This window comes from Leucopleurus acutus, assembly GCF_964270905.1.
Source record: "Leucopleurus acutus genome assembly, chromosome: 3".
Lineage (NCBI taxonomy): Eukaryota > Metazoa > Chordata > Mammalia > Artiodactyla > Delphinidae > Leucopleurus > Leucopleurus acutus.
In genome coordinates, this window is record NC_139145.1 from 71,439,918 (window position 1) to 71,459,264 (window position 19,347).

Below are 19,347 nucleotides of genomic sequence, written 5' to 3' on the forward strand. Positions count from 1 at the left end.
TCGGCATGTAGAAGCTTCTAGTGCTCACACTTGCTCCCTTGCTCTGTCTCCCGAGTCCTGTGCCACCAGCCGCCATTCCTGCCACAATGACGCAACCCCCTGCTCATCGCCTTTCCCTCTTGTCCAGCTCTTTGCCTCCTCTCGGGGAAATTTCAGACAATAAGTGGGGGACACATTTCAGTCTCAGTGAGAGGGGCATGACATGAGCCTTGGTAAACAGGTAGTGTTTACGACGCTTGGAGCTTTATCAGAGTCCTCTGGTTAAGGTAGGCATTCTGTTCCCAGCCTAATGAAGCCCCCAGGCAAAACTATTCTTGTCTCCTTTAAATGTCTATGCTTCCAAAGTGTGTCCTGATTCATTGTGAATCAAGCAACCATGCTCACTCAGAAGCCACAAGGACACGGTGATGGGAAGAGGCTTAAAAATAAGAAGTTAAAGGGCTTCCCTGGTGGCACAGTGGTTGAGAGTCCGCCTGCCGATGCAGGGGACACGGGTTCGTGCCCCGGTCCGGGAAGATCCCACATGCCGCGGAGCGGCTGGGCCCGTGAGCCATGGCCGCTGAGCCTGCGCGTCCGGAGCCTGTGCTCCTCAACGGGAGAGGCCACAACAGTGAGAGGCCCGTGTACCACAAAAAAATAAAAAAAATAAGAAATTAGGGAATACCCTGGTGGTCCAGTCGTTAGGACTCAGAGCTTTCACTGCTGAGGGCCCACATTCAATCCCTAGTCGGGGAACTAAGATCCCACAAGCTGTGTGGCGTGGCCAACAAAAAGAAAAAAAGAAAAGAAAGAAATTGTCTGTCTACTACTGTCTAACTACTGAACCACCTTGGGAAGTCATTTCACTTCTCTGAGCCTCAGTGTCCTCATCTGTAAAGTGGGGATGAGATTAATACCCATCCTGCCAACTTCCCCTGGTCTTACGAGATTGAAGTGAAAGCGTCCATGGGAAAGCGCTTTGGAAAATAATTAAGTGTAAGTTTTTACCATGTTTAGAGGTTTGCTAGTCTCTGATTTTTCTTATACAAGTGCCTAAGGTGAAGGACGGATGAAGATATAGACTTAAATGATGGGCATTCAAACCAACTTAAGGCCTTTTTGAAAATCTGCTTTGTAAAGCACACACTTACCTAACAAGAAAGAAAAAAAGAGGGGGGTGGGCAAAAGAGGGAAAGAAAAAAAGAGATTACCTATGATGTGATCCTATTTCATCTCTCATCCCAGGTGAAAGGAAAATTTGGGAGGGAAAGGTCCCCAGAGTGGCTCTTTCAGGAGTCTGATAACATACGTCATTCCAGAAATGCTTCCAAAAGGCAGTGCTGCGTGGTAACAAGCACATCCCTTCAGAATCCAAAGGCTCTGTGTTTAAACCCAAGGTTTAGCGTCCTGATAGCTGTGTAACTTCAAACAGGTCCCTAACCTTTCTGAGCATCCTTCTCCTAATGCAAAAACTTGGGGAAACGACTCCTAACCCCTGGGCCAATGTGCTATTGTGAGGATGAGGTGGGATGACCTCGGGAACATCCATCAGAGCACCTGGCAGAGGACGGGTTTTCTTCCTCTGACTGCTGTGTTCCACCACATCCTGCACTGCCCCCCAGCTCCCCGTAAAATGCCGAGCAGCTGGAGGGAAAGAAAGCGCTTCTCCCCTTGGGTGTGAAGAACGCACGGCCATAGCTCAGCAGCAGATTATCGAATCTAGACTAACTCCTTCCCAGATAAATGCTGTTACTGAGCGGCCCTAGCACGAGCCGTAATTCAGAAACTGACAGCACTTGGAAACTGCCCTCCAGCAGAATCGCACTGTAACCAAGCTGTCAGGCTTAAGGAGAACACGCTGTGAAAATGTCTTAGATAAACAAACACAGTGTCAGTCCCAGCCCGGCTCCTCGGAGGAGCCCTCTTGGAAGGGCCTCGCCGGGCGCCGTCGGGAGGAACCCGCGCCCGTGCTGCTCGCCTGCTGGTGCCTGTGGAGCTCCTTGCCTCCACCAGGGCCCAGGCTTGACGCAGACTCGGGGAGTTCTGCCTTCTGAAACCTACTGTGCGGGAACACAGGTGTCTGGGACCCAGGAGGCCAAGACCTCTACCCTCCCCCCTGAGAGCTGGCGGGGGGGGAAGATACCCCAGAAACATCGCTGTGCATGTCACCAACGATTTGAAGCCCATGGACACGAGAAGAGTAGGTGAGAACTGAGTCCACATGAAGCATTTAGAAAGTGTCCACATAGGATGTGCGTTAGCCCAGTGTAGCGATGCCCACGTGCAGTGACCCCCAGGAGGTACCACCATCCGCCACATCGCCGATGCAACCAGTGCCCAGCCCAGAAACCAGTTAAATCACAGGATGAAATGAATGATGCTCCGGCTCCACTGGCTGACTCCCAGTCCCACGAGTTAATCATTTAAAATCTCTTTACGAAGGGGGAAGGTCCCACAGAACACTGTCCTGGCAAGGCTCACTGTGGGGCGGGTCTAGACACACCCCGAGGGTGTCCAGCACGACCTCGTGTGGCTGATTCACGCCCGCGCCGCCCTCTTCTCTTCCACAGTGCCATCACAGGTCAGTGAGCTGCGCCCAGTTCTGGGAAGCCAGCTGCCAAAGCCCTGGCCCCACCAATATGCTTCCTTCGCACCATAAACTCCCGAGAGGGCAGAATCAAAATTCGTAATGAGATTTCCCAAAGCCTGCTGGGACTTTACAGCAAAGCTTCAGTGCAGCCCATCACCTCCCTCAGAGAGAGGTGATGCTAATATGCTCCAGCCCTCTGTGTGCCGTGCACATGACCGCAACTCTCTGTGCAGACCTTGCCCGTGACAGGAGGTTAATAAATACCTTTGATGAAGAAATGAAGACACTTCAAGAAACCCATCCCATAAAGAGTAGTGTTTTTAGAATAGTGGCCCTGTGCTCTTTCTTCACCCTCTTTCTTTAAAACCTCAGAAGTTTAAGAAATATCTAAATGAAGTTCCCAGTGTTACTGTTGCCACAGCTTCTTCTTCCTTCATGTTGTTTATTTTTTCCTCACTGCCTCTTTATTGCTCTACATCAAACCTGCTTTATTCCTCTTCTGTTCCACCAAGGGAAGGGAGTGTCTTGGTGCTCCTAGAGACCGAAGCCAGGACTACCCAGGGCGACTGCAAACCCACGGTCCCTCTGCCCTGCACCTACCTTCCTTTATTTTCCCCGATGCAGCGTCATCTTCATGATGCTTTCTTCTTATTGGTTGAATTTGCCTGCAGACATGGTGGTGAACAGCAATCAAGGTAGATTAATGCATAATAAGATCTCGTTCGTTTGTCCGAACAAGCGGGCTGATTTTTATACTTCCCGGACAAGGAACCACGAGACCTGCTAAGTCATGGACTCCCCACGTTCCCCTGTGCTTCACAGGCTTGAACTTACCTGCGAATCACCAGGGGATCTTGTTAAAATGCACGCTCTGATTCCGTACGTCTGGGCGGAGCCCACAGGTGTCACATTCTAACAAGCTCCCAGGTGGTACGGCCTCCACGGGCACACTGAGAGCAGGGCTTTCAAGGAAATAGCCCAGCCTCTCTTTTTCTTTTTGCCCCCAGTTTCCTGTATCCAAGAAGGAGTGTCACAAAGTTATCTTCTTTTCCAGATTTAACCCATCAGAAATAACAGGCCAAGAACACTCACGTGTGGCAGTGGCACTGTGCTAGGTGCTCTTTGTGCATTATCTCTGATATCATTAGTCACAGTTTACAAACGAGGACACCGGGACTTGGAGGCAGCAAACAACCCTCCCAAAGTCGCGGAGACATCAGTAGAGGATGGGGCTTCGGCCTGGTGCGCCCGCCTGCCCGGAGCCCTTGGGCTGCTCCCTCCTGCGCACAGCTGCAGCTGCTTCTGCTGCTTACTGAAGACGCCAAGCATGCGCTGCTCTTTAACATCCCGGACGAAGGGACCCTTGATTTCAAATCCAGCTTTCCTGTCATATTTCCAGATTCCAGACTTCTTGTACTGCCTCAGCTCTTCATTAGTACTAGTCTGTTTCCTACACCTTCCCGGCCCTTGGCCCTGAACAGCATGCTTTCCAGCCTGCCTCTTACATTCATGAGTAGCACCAAGCAGCAGCAGGACAGAACAGAACAGATAAAAGAGAATCAAACTTAAAAAAAAAAAAAAAAAAAAAAAACCTCTGATCCACTTTGGCATGTTCAGAGCCTCTCGGAGAAAAGCACATCTGTGTGAGTTTAAAAGCTTTTATTTTCATACTCAAATCTCTCAGGCATTCAGCCTGTGGCATCTGCTTTCTAGCCTCAGAAATCTGAGTGGCCTTGGATTTCATGATCCTGCCATGAAGACAAACAAGCCCTTGCTGATCAAGGGCCTGCATTCTCCTCTACTTCCAGAAACACCGAGCCCAAACCACAGGGTCAGCCCACTCTTTGACCGACGTAGGCCCTGTACCAGGGTCAACATGACCCACACAACCCAGGTGGTTAAACAGCCCATACCTGGATAATTTGTCACTCTCAGGTCATGGGCACCTTCCTCCCCAGCACTTACCTAGTTATCTGGATATACTCAAACTAGAACCTACTTCCACCTTTAAAGGCAGTTTGTACATCTTCAGAAGAACAGATTATTTGAATTTCCTGGGCGGTTCATCAGTGCCTTGTGCCAGCCTTCTCCAAAGCAAACCACAGATGTAAGCATCTCACTCCAGTCTATTTACACAAGAAGCAAGCACTTTGGGGGCAAGTTATGTCACAGTGGATGATGCGTTTACTGCTCGTGCTGTCCTGTATCATGTAAGAGAGGCCTAAATCTAAAGCAGTGTTGCAATTAGAAGGTACAGGATACTTAGTCACTCATCCACTCACTCAGTGAACTTAACTAAGCAGCTTCCTAAGCGCCAGACACTGTGATAGGTACACAGCATGCAAAGATGAATACAACACAAGACCTGCCCTCAACATGCTTCTAGTGCAGGGTGAGAGAGAAACAAGTGGCGTGGTGTACAGGGCACTGATGCCACGCTGAGGGGGGCACAGGCACTGGCTCAGGAAGAACGCATCAGCGGAGTTGGTGCCCAGGCCAAAGCTTCCCCACTGGACGCCATGGAAGGACTGAGCTGGAGGCAATGGGGATCACCCACAGGGGCCACCAAGTACAGTTGTTCAGTTTGTCCACAGCACAGTACGAAGGGTGCCCTGCCTATCACACCGTGAATGGGGTCCTTCGAGTTGTGCAGTGTCCAACCTACAGAAGGGTGCGTGAAGCCCCAGCATCCCTCTCATTTAACAGAGAGAAACTTGATGACCAGAAAGGCACATTGCCTAGTCCCACAGCTGAGCAAGGGCTGGCGCCGTACCTACTCTGCCCACTGCCCCCAGCCAACTTTCTTCCCCACTGATACTTTGGGGCCCAGCCCACTATCCTGAAAATAAATCCAAACTCAGGAGGAACCTCGTTTCCTATTAATACTCCGATTTTACCCAGTTTGAAGAGGCACGAGGGAGACCTGCCCCTTGTTCACACGTGGGTGCTCTGTGGCTGGGGCCAGTCTCCCAGCGCTCAGCTGCCTGCTACAGCAGTTTCCCCCCAGCTCTTGCCCCGCTGTACTGCTGTGTGGAGCTGTTTTAAATGGCGTGTATGTTGTTTGGATTGATAATCAGCTTCCGCTTACCTGAAACCTTCCCTTATTTTTCCTCTCCTGACCCCAGGTGTCATTTAGGTACCACTGTCGATTGTACAATGAATGGCGTCGGACCAATCAGAGGGTGATTCTCCTCATTCCAAAGTCTGTCAACGTCCCTTCTAACCAGAAGTCCTTGCTGGGCCTCCACTCTGTCAAGAGGAACTCAAAGGAGACGATTGTTTGATGTTTGTGTGTTTGGTTGGTTGATTTGTTGTTTGGGGTTTGGAAGTTTCTGCACTGGGCCACCCCGAAACCCTTCCTCGAGCCCGTGGGTCGAAGAACATCCAGAGCCATGTTATCATGTCGCCCTGAGCAACAGACTCCGCCTGAAGAAAGCGAATCGCTCTTTGACTTCAAATCACGGATGCTGCAATCATATGATATTTGCTGAGCTGCCAAACATGTTTATTTAGCAGATACTGTATGGAATTTTCTGAACACCTCTTTAACATATGAGGAAGGTTGTCCTGCTAAGGATGCAATTCAACTCTTCCTTTTTTATTACTATTTCAAATATATATATAGATATATATATATATTAAACTTAGATGATAATCAAAGATGAAAAGCCAATGTTAAAACTGATTTCATGGTTGGTTTGGATGGGTTTTGTTTGGGTTCGTTGGTTTGTTTCCCAGTTTCTACTGTAGATTCTTTGGGGTAATTTGATAGCTTGAGTGTCTTTTCCATCTCTTCCATGCCCCTTACTCAAGGGGACAGCGTAGCAGCTGCAGGACAAGTCATATTTGAAGGATGTTTTGTACTCAACTTCATTTAATTATTCAGTTTTTAAAGGAAAAACAAGCGTGGCAACTCTCCCCACAGTGAACTGTTTACTTAAATTTCATTAAGGAGAAAAACAATTTATGGTGAGAAGCACGCTCCTTTCAACTTGTTTGGTAATGACAGCTGATAGAAGCTATTTTCTAATAATAAATATCCAGTGTGTGAAAGACCCCCACTGATTGCAATACTATTTTTTTAATCACAAAACCTGTGAAGTTTCCCAAGTAGATTTGAAAAAGGAAAAAAAAAAGCAAAGGCAAAAAGGTTGGTATTCCTATTCCCATTTCATTTAGCGCATGTCTTAATCCTTCATTCGCATTGAACTGGAGGATCATTAGACATTTCTAGGAACCCTGGACCTGTTTTGCATATCAATTAGCATTCCCATTGCTCTGCCGAATTTCCGGCTTGACAGGTAGTCGTGGCCAAAAAAGCCTGTCCAAGCAGTCTAAGACCCCTTTGTCTGATTTTCCAAAAAAACAGAGAAAAAGGCCCCACGCAGTGCCTTCCCCCAACCACGAGCCAATTCTGTCACAGGCTGAAATAGGCTTCTTCTAAGGGCTCCATGTCCCTCTTTTATCCATTGCAGTGTAAAGGGTCTAGACTGCTCCCTGCCTTTGTGTGTCCACTGAAGCCAGGGAGCAGACATGCTGTCTGAGGAGAGCACTCGCTCAGATTGGCACTCAGGCTCCCGTCCGCCCACCTACCCACAGCCCTGAAGAGAAGACGGAGCCCAGCTTTGGGGAATGCTTAAAATATGGATTTCTAGAACATGACCCACATTGCAACTATCACTCCAGCGTCTGCCTCGTGCTCCAGGAAGTGCAAAGGAACAGGCAGTGAGGAGGGTAACGATTTTTGTCTGCAGATGGATCAAGCTGATGCAGGTGTCGCCTTTGTCTGGCGAGCCCTCCGTTCACAGACCGCTCCCCGCGCTGCCTGGGGAGAGAAACAGCTGTACTGCTCTCCGCTGCAAAACTCAGATGTGCTTTATGGCCTGTGACAATAGGTTTCCCCCCACCACGCTTCACTTCGACACTTCAATTCCAGTAATATATGTCTCAGCCCTTCTGTTTACTCAGCCCTGCTCACCCCTCTGGGCTGTCATTAGCTGCACCACCATCAACCGTTTCTTAATTGACCTTTCTAAAATGCTGGACACCACTGGCTGCGCGCAGCTGTCACACATTAAATTTCCAGAGCCAAGAGTCCGGCTTGGTAGCGTGTGAATTGCAGCCCTGTAATATAGTTGACAAACGATGTCCACCCAGCCTTGGTCCCTGAGCTGTCTGGTCAACCAGCCTCTCAACGGAGTGGTGCAAACATTCATGAGGGAACCATGCCCTTGCTCCTCCCTGTTGTTTCCATGAATTAAGGAAGCAGTAGCTTCCCGGGATCATTTCCTGCTGAGGTTGGTTGGCTGCAGAAAATTCCTGCTGTCTTGGTTCATGAGATGAGATGTAATGAAGCAAAATATCAAAAGCAGGCAGGTCCCTCCCCGGCAGCTCGCTGGGGCTTCCGGGCTGGGAAGGTTGGCACGGTAGTACCGTGCCTGAGCCACGCCTCTCTCCCCCCAGTGCACACTCCCATCCCGGGAAATTAAGCAGAGTCCACACGCAAGGAGTGAGTTGCACGTGGGGTGGTGGGCAGGACACCCTGGCGGCCAAGGGAGGCATCAGTGCCTCCCTGCCCAGTGAGAGACTCTGATCTCCACAGCACCAGGGCCCATCTGGGATTCTGAAAGCTCTTGCAAGACACTTCATCCCCTCTTGGCCCTTTAACCCTGAGGTCATTCAAGGTGGGAGAGTCCGGGAACTGCAGCATAAGCACAAGACACCAGCCAAGAGGACAGAGGCAGCGGGAGCTTCGGTCCAGGCTCTGTGTATGTCAACAAGCCATGCAGCACCTGTCCGAAGGTAGGTGCATTTGCTAACCGGGGTGCTGCACGAGTTACCAGTGGTCCTGCTGGTAACTCCTTGTTCTCTCTCACTCTCTCTGCTTCTTTCTTTTTGAAAGATCCAGAATGAAACAGGCACAGTAGGAGGGGCAGGTAAATGATCCTACTGGTTCACTGCTTCCCTCCACCCCCCCCCCTTTACACAGTCCTCTCCCCGCATCCCTCGCCGTATCCTGTCTGGACCATTTTTCTTGAGAATATTAGACGGAGACAAACGTGTGTCACAGTGAAGCCAGAGAGGAAAGTAACAACAGAATCAATTGCAGGGCACTCTCACTGGCCCCTGTGTGTACCCACGTGCCTGCCTGTTTCTCTTCTGGGGAAGGACAGGGACACAGAGCGTTCACACGAATTCTCCGGCTCCTCAGAGAACTGAGCAGAAGCTCAGACGGGCTGTGAAACCCAATTAAGGAAAAATAAATGGCATGACTTGGAAGTTGCGTGTATTTGTCTTTCGTGTCCAGGTCTCCCTCTCTGTGCCCCGAGCACCCAGGGTGGCCACTTGCGTGCGGCTGGGCTGTAGCCACAGTCATTTTATTTTCAGTGAAAGTCACTCATCTGAGGACGTGGAGAAGCCAAAGGAGAAAATGGAAGTGAAGCAGCAGCCTGGCTACCTGCACTGAGGCCCCATCCAGCTGGAGGCTCCCTACCCCGGGGGCCTCTCATTCCCCTCTTGGCACTGGCCTGGGCCCGGCCCGGGTCTGCCTCGCCCCGAAGCTTCACGCAGCTTACGGAGAGGCCTGGTGCGCACAAAACCTCTGTCCTCAACCTGCCCTCCCAGGGGGTGTCCTCAGGCTGAAAGGCCCAGAGGAGGAAGCAACCTGGGGAAGGGAATCGGCGGCACATGCTTCCTCTCCGCTTTCATCCAATGTCTTCCCAGAAGCTCCCTGCAGACCAGTCACAGAGCAGGCAGCCCTCGTGCAGGATCAGAATTACAGGCTGTGATTCTGCAGGCTTAAGTGGGATGGGAAGTGGGTCAGTGGGTGGGGACGGGGTTCGGGATTATTTTAGGTGGAGAGGTTGGGACCAGGACGGACCTGGTTGGACGCCATCCCTCCCAGCCATGCACATGCAGGATCTTGCAGGCTGCCAGCCGGAGGCTTCTTGCCACGGAGGCTACAGCCATGAGGAATCGGCTCTAAACTGCAGACCCTCTCCAAAATGTGTCAGTTCTGCAGAAATACACGGGCTATTAGGTTCCACAGTCCACCTTTTCTGACTTTACAGAAGTCTTGGTGTCTTGGAGTTGTGGCTTTGGGACACACTGCCTTCCCCTTGCTGTTGAGTTGCTCTGGGGTGAGTCTGGATCTTTGCTTCCCAGGGGGACAGAGTGGGAGAGGACCAGCTGTGAGTCAGGCTACCTGAGTTTGAATCGGGCTCTGCAGTGTCCCAGTGGCGGTGTCCCACCTATGTAAGCCTCAGTTCCTGCCTCTGTAAAATGGGGACGATACCTACCTCAGACAGTCCCTGTAGGGTCTGTAAGGTGCCCAGTAAGCAGTTCGTGCATGAACATCAGCACCCTTCCCACTCCTTCCTTCCACTCGCTGCTGCTAACGTCTGGGCGATCGCCTGGGTTTTGACAAATGACTTTGATCAATGATTTGAAGGACCATAAACGGTTTTAAATCCTTTTCAAAAGGAAGAGGGATTAATTTTAAATAATCAACACATTTATTGAGCACACTGTGTTTGGGAGTAAAAAGAATTGTAAGAGATCCTTCTGGAGGTTGAAATGACTGACGCGATTGAGATCTTTGAATTACGCATGGATTTCCTTTATCCTTGCATTTCCTTATACTGGAGCCTATGGCTAATTGAGAATTCATCACGGATAAAAAATGTGCTTGTTCTGGCTCTAGCGCTGCAGAGGAAAACAAATATAGTCCATCAGTTGTCTGTGTTCCCAGAAATGAGGGACTCGTGAGTCACTGAGCTCATATATCTAATGCCTTCTTGGAGGCTCTGAATTCCGGGCACAAAGACAGCAGAAGAGATGGGCTCAGGGAGGCCTGCGTCTTTTTGAAAAACTTTTTTTGGGATACACTTTTCACCTCCTGGGCCACAGTTACCCTATCAAGGAAATGAATAGATGGACCTATTGTAGGTTTTATTTTATCTTATTTGTGGACACCAGGTGCGAAGCATTGAGTTACTCCTATACTTTAGCCCGGGACACGGTTTCTGTCACCGTCAGCCTCTGTAAATCCCTGTTCTATTTTATTCCACAAATGTGTACATAGCGCCAAGCACTTCCCACGAGCCATGCGCTGTTCAGCACTTTGAAAACTACCTCCTTTAATCCTTACAATGACCTCATCCGTTGTCGCCTAACAGAACACCCCCAAATTTAATGGTCTCAAACAACCATTCTACGGCACCTCACTGTTCCGTGGGATGGCTAGGGCTCAGCCAGGCAGTCTGTGGGCAGTGCCTTTTCTGGTCGCACTTGTATGTCTCAGACAGTCAGATGGCCCAGGTGCTTCTCCTGTGGTTTCTCTCCACGTGACATCTCAGTTAAAGGGCCCCTCTTTCCACGGCGACTCAGGGCTCCAAGAGGGAAGAAGCTTCTCTCCTGCTTCCTGCCTGGGCTTGGAAGTCCCTGAGGATCACTTCCTCTGGTCCTATTGGTCAAAGCAGTCACAGGTCTCTCCTCTTGATGGGAGGTGCTGCCTGCACATACAGGGAGGGGCAGAATTGTTTGGGGCCATCTTTGGAGATTAGCTACCAGACCCTTATTACAGATGGAGAAGCTTAACCAAAGAGGTTAAATTATTTGCCCAAGGAAACAGAGCTAGTAAGGGGGAGAGCTGGAGTTCAGACCCAGGTTCTGGAGTCCCTGCTCTTAACCACTGTATTCTGATGCCTCTCAGCTTCTAGGTTTTTAATAATTTCCTCTTCATTCCTAATCTCCACTTTAATCTCCTTCCTTCATTAGTTACTCATTCTAATACGTTTGACATATAAACTGACTATGGACATATCTTTGCAAAACATATTGTTTTGTGAGTATATGCCTTAATTTACATAAAAGTGATTATGCTGTACATCTCGTTCTTCTCCCCCACCCGCCTCCCTCCTTAGCACTATGTTTTTAAGATTTGTCTGCATGTGCCCCTAGTTTATTGCTTCCAATGACTGCTTGGAATTCCATTTCCTTTTCCATTCCCTTCATGTTACCTCCAACTCCCTGCTGCATCCAACAGTGCTGTGATGGCCATCCTCTTACCTGTCTCCTTAAAGCCCTGTTGGAGGGTTCCTCTGCTCTGGCCGGTGGGAATGCTGGGCTATAGGATGTTGATGTTTAATTGCAATATTTTTGTATGGTTCTCCAGGATAACTATTCCACTTTAGATGGCCCCCAGTAGTGGCTGAGTTTTCCCATTTCTCCACATCCTTTCCTGTACTAGCTATTATTTATTCATTCATTTTTAGCCAATCTGACAATATAAACCTAGGTCTTATTGCTTATATCTGTCCACCTTTACACTTCTCTATGTTTCCTGTTGGGCTGACTACCTTTTCCTTTTTAGTCTCCCTCATCAGTTTGATGTGCCACAAATTCTCTCATTTGTTCAACTCTCTCTTAACTTGTCTATGGTATCCTTTGTTGAATAGCAATCCTGAACTCTGAACAGTCAAATCTAGTTTTTGTCATGTGTTCTGTACTGTGGGTCGTCTTATTTAAAATTTAGAAGTCCTTTCTCATGCCAAAATCACAAAGATAGTCTCCCACGTGTTCTTCCTTTATGGTTTTATGTATCACCTTTAGGCCTTCAGTCTATCTAGAGTTCACCTCTGTATCTGATATAAGGATCCAACTTTATCTCCCTAAGGTAGGTGGTTTGCCATCACCATCTACTAAACAGTCTCCCCTTTCTTCATTCACTTGTGGTGTCACCTGGATCGTGTACCCCGTTCCATATAAACATGATCTGGTTTTGCATACTCAGTCTATGACTTTAACCCATTTGTCCGTTCCTGAGTTAACCTCACTGGTTTTCTTAGTACGGCTTCATAATGTGCCTCTTAATCTAGTGGAATGAGCAACTCCTCCCCAGTCCCCCACCAACCTCTCTCCATTCTTCAAAATTGACTTAGTTATTTGTGGACAGGCTTTTAATCCCTGTGTATAAATTTTAGAATAGTTTTGTTAAGTCATTTTAAAAGGCTTGATGGACTTTTGATTGGAATTGTAGTAAATTTACATATTAATTTCATGAAAATTACAATCTTTACAGATCTTCACAATTTTTAGCCAATCTCCTATGACGACCATAGCATAACACCATTTATTCAGTCATTCTTTGCATCCTGAAATAAGAGTTCTAAATGTTGTCAGTAAAATTCTTCTGCGTCCTTTGTTAGTTCAATTTCTAGTTTATAGTTGTGTTGCTATGGTAAAATAAGTGATATCTTATTTTCTATTCTATTTTCTCGTGGGTTAGTGCTGGTGTAGAGGAACTCTCGTCATCCGGCACTCGCGCCTTTTCTGAGCTCTGTATTAGTTCTCGCAGTTTGTAGATACCTGTCTAAGCCAGCTCTTTCCTGTCTTAGTGCAGTGGCCAGGTCCTCCAGGACTGGTCTGTTGCAGTCGTGCCAGCAGGCTTATTTGCTGGTTTCCCATCTTAAAGAGTGTTCAGTGTGCCCACCATTGATATTTGCTACACACTTTTCTTATATAATTTTGTTGAGTTATTGTGTTTCCCTTCAATTTCTAGTACTCGGTGAGTTTTTACATCATTATTTTAAATATCATAATTAATTAGTGATAGTAATTAAATATAATTAACAATATAATATTGAGAAATTTGTGTGACTTTCTACTTTATAATCTGTGTAGTAAGATATACTATTGTTGAATTATCCTTTCACTCGTAGATAAACCTGATGTAATATTTTCTGTTCTCTCTCTATATATATTAAAAATTAAGAGTTCACACCAACACCACCATTTCCAATCCAATACCAGAGCTCAATCTTGTTTTTTCCATTTTCACATTTATAGCTCCCTTTCCAACGATGAGAAATCTGGCTTTCGTTGTCTTTATTCACTTATATTTAATTAACCTCTCTGCATGTAGCCAGTCTCTCGTCTCCACAGCCATCCCCTCCCCCATGTAGATGGCCCCCTCACCATCTATCTCCATCTCTGACACCCCATGCCAGGCCACCCGTCACATCTCAGCCAAACTCTGGTGCAGCCAGTGGACGTTCTTCACCTTCATTCAGTCTGTACTTATTTCCTTATTCATTGGTGTCTTATTTTCATCCTGTTTTTTATTCTTTTGTCTAGCCAATCTGCATTAATGGTTTATTTCATTAACCTTTTTGAAGAGTAAGTTCAAAACTTTCTTAATTTTCTCTTTTTCTCATCCTCTTTTGTCCTCTATTTCATTGATTTTTAGCCTTACCTTTCTTATTGCCTTACTTCGTGGGGGTTTTGTTTGTTTGTTTTAATTCACTCTTGTGGGAATTCCCTGGTTGTCCAGTGGTTAGGACTCTGAGATTCCACTGCAGGGGCCTGGGTTTGACCCCTTGTCAGGGAACTCTTAGTTCTGGTGCGGCATGGCCAGAAAAAAAAAAAAAAAATCACCCTTGTTTCAGTCTTCCTGTTTGTTTTTGGATAAATGACTTAAAGCTATAAATTTTCCTCTAAGTACTACTTTATCTCCCACAATTGTTGAAAATTTTAATGTTTAAATTTTAGTTCTAAGTACTTTAAATTTCCCTTATGTTTCTTTAACTCAAAAGTCATTTAGCAGTTTGCTGTACACCTAAAACTAACACAACATTATAAATCAACTAGACTCCAGTAAAAAAATTAATTTTTTTCTTAAAGTCATTTAGGAGTGAGTTATTTAGCTTTCAGCAAATGAGCAGGGGGTGGGGAGTGTTATTCTTTTTTTTTTTTTTTTTTTTTTGCGGTATGCGGGCCTCTCACCGTTGTGGCCTCTCCCGTTGCGGAGCACAGGCTCCGGACGTGCAGGCTCAGCGGCCATGGCTCACGGGCCCAGCCGCTCCGCGGCATGTGGGATCCTCCTGGACCGGGGCACGAACCCGTGTCTCCTGCATCGGCAGGAGGACCCTCAACCACTGCACCACCAGGGAAGCCCGGGAGTGTTATTCTTTTGTTTTGTATTTCAGTTATTATTACATTATGGTCAAAGAACTATGTCCTTGATGATTTGATTCTTTGAAATGCTGGCATGTTTTTGTGGCTTCATACATGGTTGAGGGACTTCCCTGGTGGCATAGTGGTTAAGAATCCGCCTGCCAATGCAGGGGACACAGGTTCGAGCCCTGGTACAGGAAGATCCCACATGCCGTGGAGCAACTAAGCCCGTGCGCCCCAACTACTGAGCCTGTGCTCTAGATCCCACGAGCCACAACTACTGAGCCTGCGTGCCACAACTACTGAAGCCCGCACACCTAGAGCCTGTGCTCCGCAACAAGAGAAGCCACCACAGTGAGAAGCCCGCACACTGCAATGAAGAGTAGCCCCCGCTCGCCGCAACTAGAGAAAAGCCTGCGTGTAGGAACAAAGACCCGACGCAGCCAAAAATAAATAAATAAATAAATTTATTTTAAAAAAAGATACATGGTTGATTTTTACAAATATATATGAATAAATAAGCTACAGCTTATCAATTGTGTAGTTCACATCTTCCCATCTTTGCTTTTTTTCATGCTTGATCTGTCAGTTTCTGAGAGGGACATATACAGTTTCTGATTACAATTGTTGATTTATTTATTTTTCCCTCTAGCCCTGTTGGTAGCTCCTTTATGTATTTGAGGCAATTTAAATAGATTTATCTTTATGATTATACCTTCTTGATATATTGCTCCTCTTCCCCAAATATAACATTCTAATATTCTGCTTGTCCATTTTGATGTTTTAAAAAGCTTTTTTGTCTGAATTAATGTTAAACATTTCTGTATCCTTTTATGTCTCCTGTAGACAGCACACTGCTAAAATATTCTTTTCACAATTTACTCTGAAAATCTCTATCTTTGGATTGGTGACTTTAATCCATTTACATTTGTCTTACTATTATGTTGGGTCTTAATTCTATCATCTTATTTCACGTCTAGTTTTTTTTTTTGTGATCGCATACTCGCCTGGGGATCTTGTCTCCCTTGGCCAGTGATGTGTACCTACGACAGGGGAGGTAAACCCCTGGTGGGTCAGCAGAGAGGGTGGGAGATACTCTGTGCTGCCGTTTGGACTGAACCACTCTCCACTTGCCACACCACAGCAAGTGACTCTGCTCCTCAGGGAAAATCCTCCTATCTCTATCCCCATCACATTTTCTAAGTTCCGTCTGTCTGGATTGCCATCAGCTTTCCTTTGAAGCATAGGGGCATAGTTGGGGGCCCGGAGGGTTTGGGGAACAGGGAGGGGCGGGGGGGCACGTGTCAACTCCATATGGCTGGCAGATCTCCCTGCACGTATGCTATATGCACCTACCCCGGCATGGATGAATGCAGCCCTAATGTTACCCCACTGACCTGGTGGCACTGGGCTGGCACTGCTATCTTCTGTTTTCTGGTATGTGATGAAGCTGGTGATGATGCCTCCAAAGGTACTATACAGGAGAGAGAAAAGGGCATGACCGCCTCCCCGCTCCCCCCCGTTTCCTGTCCCCTGGGTGTGTCACCAAGCATCCACCCCTCCTCCTCACACATCTTCTGCAGCCCAAGTGTTCCTTGGGTTTTCTTTTCTTTTCTCACTTCCAGGGTTGATCATGGGGGGAAGTGAGGGGAGACAGGACTCAGGATAAGTCTGCCATAGTATCTGCCATGAGCACTTTTCAAAAAGCCCTTCTTGGAGCCCTGAGTTGCTGCGGGGGACAGGGCATGGAAAGAGCCCCCAAAACCTAGGCTCTGGTGCTTCAGCCCCACCAGCCACTTGACCTCTGCTTCATATACTGGGGATCTGGGCTAGATTTCACCCAAGGGAAAATAATAGTGCTAGTCTGTTAGGTCCTTTTTTATTCTAAAATTCTGGGTAACCTCATCTAGCTCCCTGACTCTTGGGGACCCTGGGTCTGCCAAGGGCAATGGAGTGCTTGGCAGGAAAGGATCTGCACCCGCGTGGGCCCGTCCTGACGGCCTGCTCCCCCTCCCTCCCCATCCCCTCCCAATTCACAGCAAGGAGGCATCTGTGACTTTTAACCCAGCTGCAAATAAGTAACACTTAGGAGACAAATGAACTGCATTTTGTTCTCAGATAAGGTTTGAAGGCTGCTGACGTTAGGATTTTTTAAGGTCAGTCTGGAGATTTGTGCGAGAAAACGTCTGGGAGTGACCAGGAGGGCGACTGTGCAGAACATCCATCACAGACCTGCGTGGAGACCCTTCGAGGCCCGGGAAGCAGCAGACAAGCTTGCTATGAGCGTGTCCCCCACGAGAGGCGAGTTGGCATCACTTCCACAGTATAACAACTAGCATTGTTTTCCTGCCCCTTAAACAGAAGCTCAGACTGGCTTCGGGGAAATTTGCAAATAACTTTGCTAATGTAAAAATGTACTCCTACAGAGCTTGAAATGTCACTGGCTTTTCTCCATCATTTACCTTCCTTCTCACCGCCCCCGCCTAGTAAATGTGGGGCCAGCCACATTTGATGCCTCCAACTCAGCAGCTGAGGGTACCGGGCAGCTTGGTGACATCCACAGGACACTGACTCAGAGCTCACCCTCTACGAGTTCTCTCAGCAGCAAGGGGCTACTGGCAACCTGGCCCCAGACCACGGAGACAGATTAAGGGGGGGTCTATGGGAAATGATCTAAGACTCTGTCATCTGAGCACCAGTGGATCTATTCTGCAGCCTGTGTGAGGGTACAGGACCCAAGCCTTGCAGGCAACATCTTAGAACGAAATTAGCAATCCTGAGTTAGGAGGTCCGTGTGTGTGAGAACCTCCCTGAAGGCATGCACCATCTGGGAAGGCGTGGGGCGGTTCTGCTGATCCCACAGAGCAGGGCAGCTCTGTCTGAGCAACCTCTAGAGCGCAGAGAATCCTCGGCCCGAACCTCCCCTCTCAGAAGCCTGTGCTCACAGGAAGGGTGAGAGGAAAGAATCTGACGGTTATTTACTTCATCCCAGAAGGACCAGGAATCAGACTCAGGCAGGGTCTACAAAAGCACAGTCTATTTGAGGAGGTTCAGGTGGGATTTATTTTGTTTAATGCACCTGGTGAAAAATGCAGTGGCCGTCAATCAAGCCCTTGTGTACCACCTGGGTCCCCTCTGTATATACAGATCTCTTACAGGCTCATTGCTATTTATGCAAAGTCTTCAAAAACTGGGCACACCTGGTTGTGGTTTCTAAATGCCCTTTTCCTACTAAAAAGAATCAGGTATCCTCGGAGAAATGTCTGAGTCTAGGTCAGGGACAGGGAATGTGTAAAAGATGAATCTGGAGCAAGCACCTTGTCATATCAGAAAGCAAGGGGGACTCCTGTGGTCATGTCCAGAGGACACAGGATAAAACCCAAATAGGCTCCCACTGGCCTACGGTGGACAGTAGGGGCATCACAGAGAACAAGACTGCGCTGAATTGTTACACATCACCTATGTTAAAATTCATGAGTTTATAATGATACTAAAAAAAAAAAAACCAGTCTTCCCTGGTGGCGCGGTGGTTGGGAGTCCGCCTACCGGTGCGGGGGACGCGGGTTCGTGCCCCGGTCCGGGAGGATCCCGCATGCTGCGGAGTGGCTGGGCCCGTGGGCCATGGCCGCTGGGCCTGCGCGTCCGGAGCCTGTGCTCCACGGCGGGAGGGGCCGCGGCGGTGAGGGGCCCGCGTGCCGCAAAAAAAAAAAAAAAAAAAAAAAAAAAAAAAAAAAAACTTCACTGGCCACCTTTGGAGCATGCTAGAGAACCAAATCATTATTCCGATAATGGCTTTTTAAAAAGTGTCTTGTGTGCACTGTACCTTGGAGTATAAAGGATGAAGGAAAGTACTTTAGAGAAGACTTGCACCTAAAAAGTGTAGAAATAATGATAGAATCTAAATGAAATCATGGATGTATCTAATGATCATTAGCTAAAACCATTAGCTGATGGGGAACTTATGATAGAAGTCAGACCCTCAGCACCCAAACCCACAGACCGATCTTAACCTCACAAGAAAGAGAAAATCTGACACTGGGTACCTCCTGATGTGATGCGGTAGGATGTGCACAGAAACGCTGTGAGATATTCCTGCAAAAAACTGAACCTGCGTGTGATCAAGCACTGCTGTCTATTAGTTTACAGGAGTGAGAGAGATTGATGGTTTGTTAAATGACACCAACATTTAACAGCACCAGTACTATTGACACTTTGGGGTGGATAATTCATTTAGAAGACTTTTAAGAATGTATCAACAAACATAACATATGGGCCTTGTTTGGACCCTGATTCAGAAAAACCAAATATTAAAAAAAAAAAAAATTATGAGACTATCAGGGAACTTCGAGCACTGGATATTTGATCATATTAAGGAATTCTTTGTTTCAGGTATGATAATAGAATGACAGCTATGTTTATAAAACGCCCTTGTCTCTTAGAGATACTTTCTGAAGAATTTATGAAGAAGTTGTGCAATATCTCAGATCCCACTGGACGGCAGAGTCAGGGAGTATGAAAGACACAAGACTGGCCGGATGTGGATCATGGTTGAAACGGGGTGATGGGTACACGGGGTTCATTATACTATTCTCTCCACTTTTATATAGGTTTAAACTTTTCCATTGTAAAACTTTATTAGAAAAAAAAGTAGTAGGACACAACTGCCTGACACAAACTCTAAAAGGCTTCCCGGCTCGGCAGGGAGCAGTGGGCTGGAGCTGTCGCCGTAGGAGTGAGCGGCTCCGCAAGAACAGGAGAGACCAAGGATGGGCCTGAGTCAGAGGCTGTAGGGTCAAGGTTGGTCATTTTCCTTAGTGATGTTA

The 19,347-nt window shown here is 47.5% G+C and overlaps 1 protein-coding gene across 1 annotated transcript in view; it reads left to right on the forward strand.

Annotated features, from left to right (window-relative positions):
- Positions 1-6,343, forward strand: part of MARCHF3 (membrane associated ring-CH-type finger 3) — a 148,175-nt gene extending 141,832 nt beyond the window's left edge. The window contains exon 5 of the mRNA XM_082835229.1: positions 5,695-6,343. Within this exon, the coding sequence (XP_082691355.1) occupies positions 5,695-5,853 (159 nt within the window). The 3' untranslated portion in view covers positions 5,854-6,343. The remainder of the gene's footprint in view (positions 1-5,694) is intronic.
- The last annotated feature ends 13,004 nt before the right edge of the window (positions 6,344-19,347 follow it).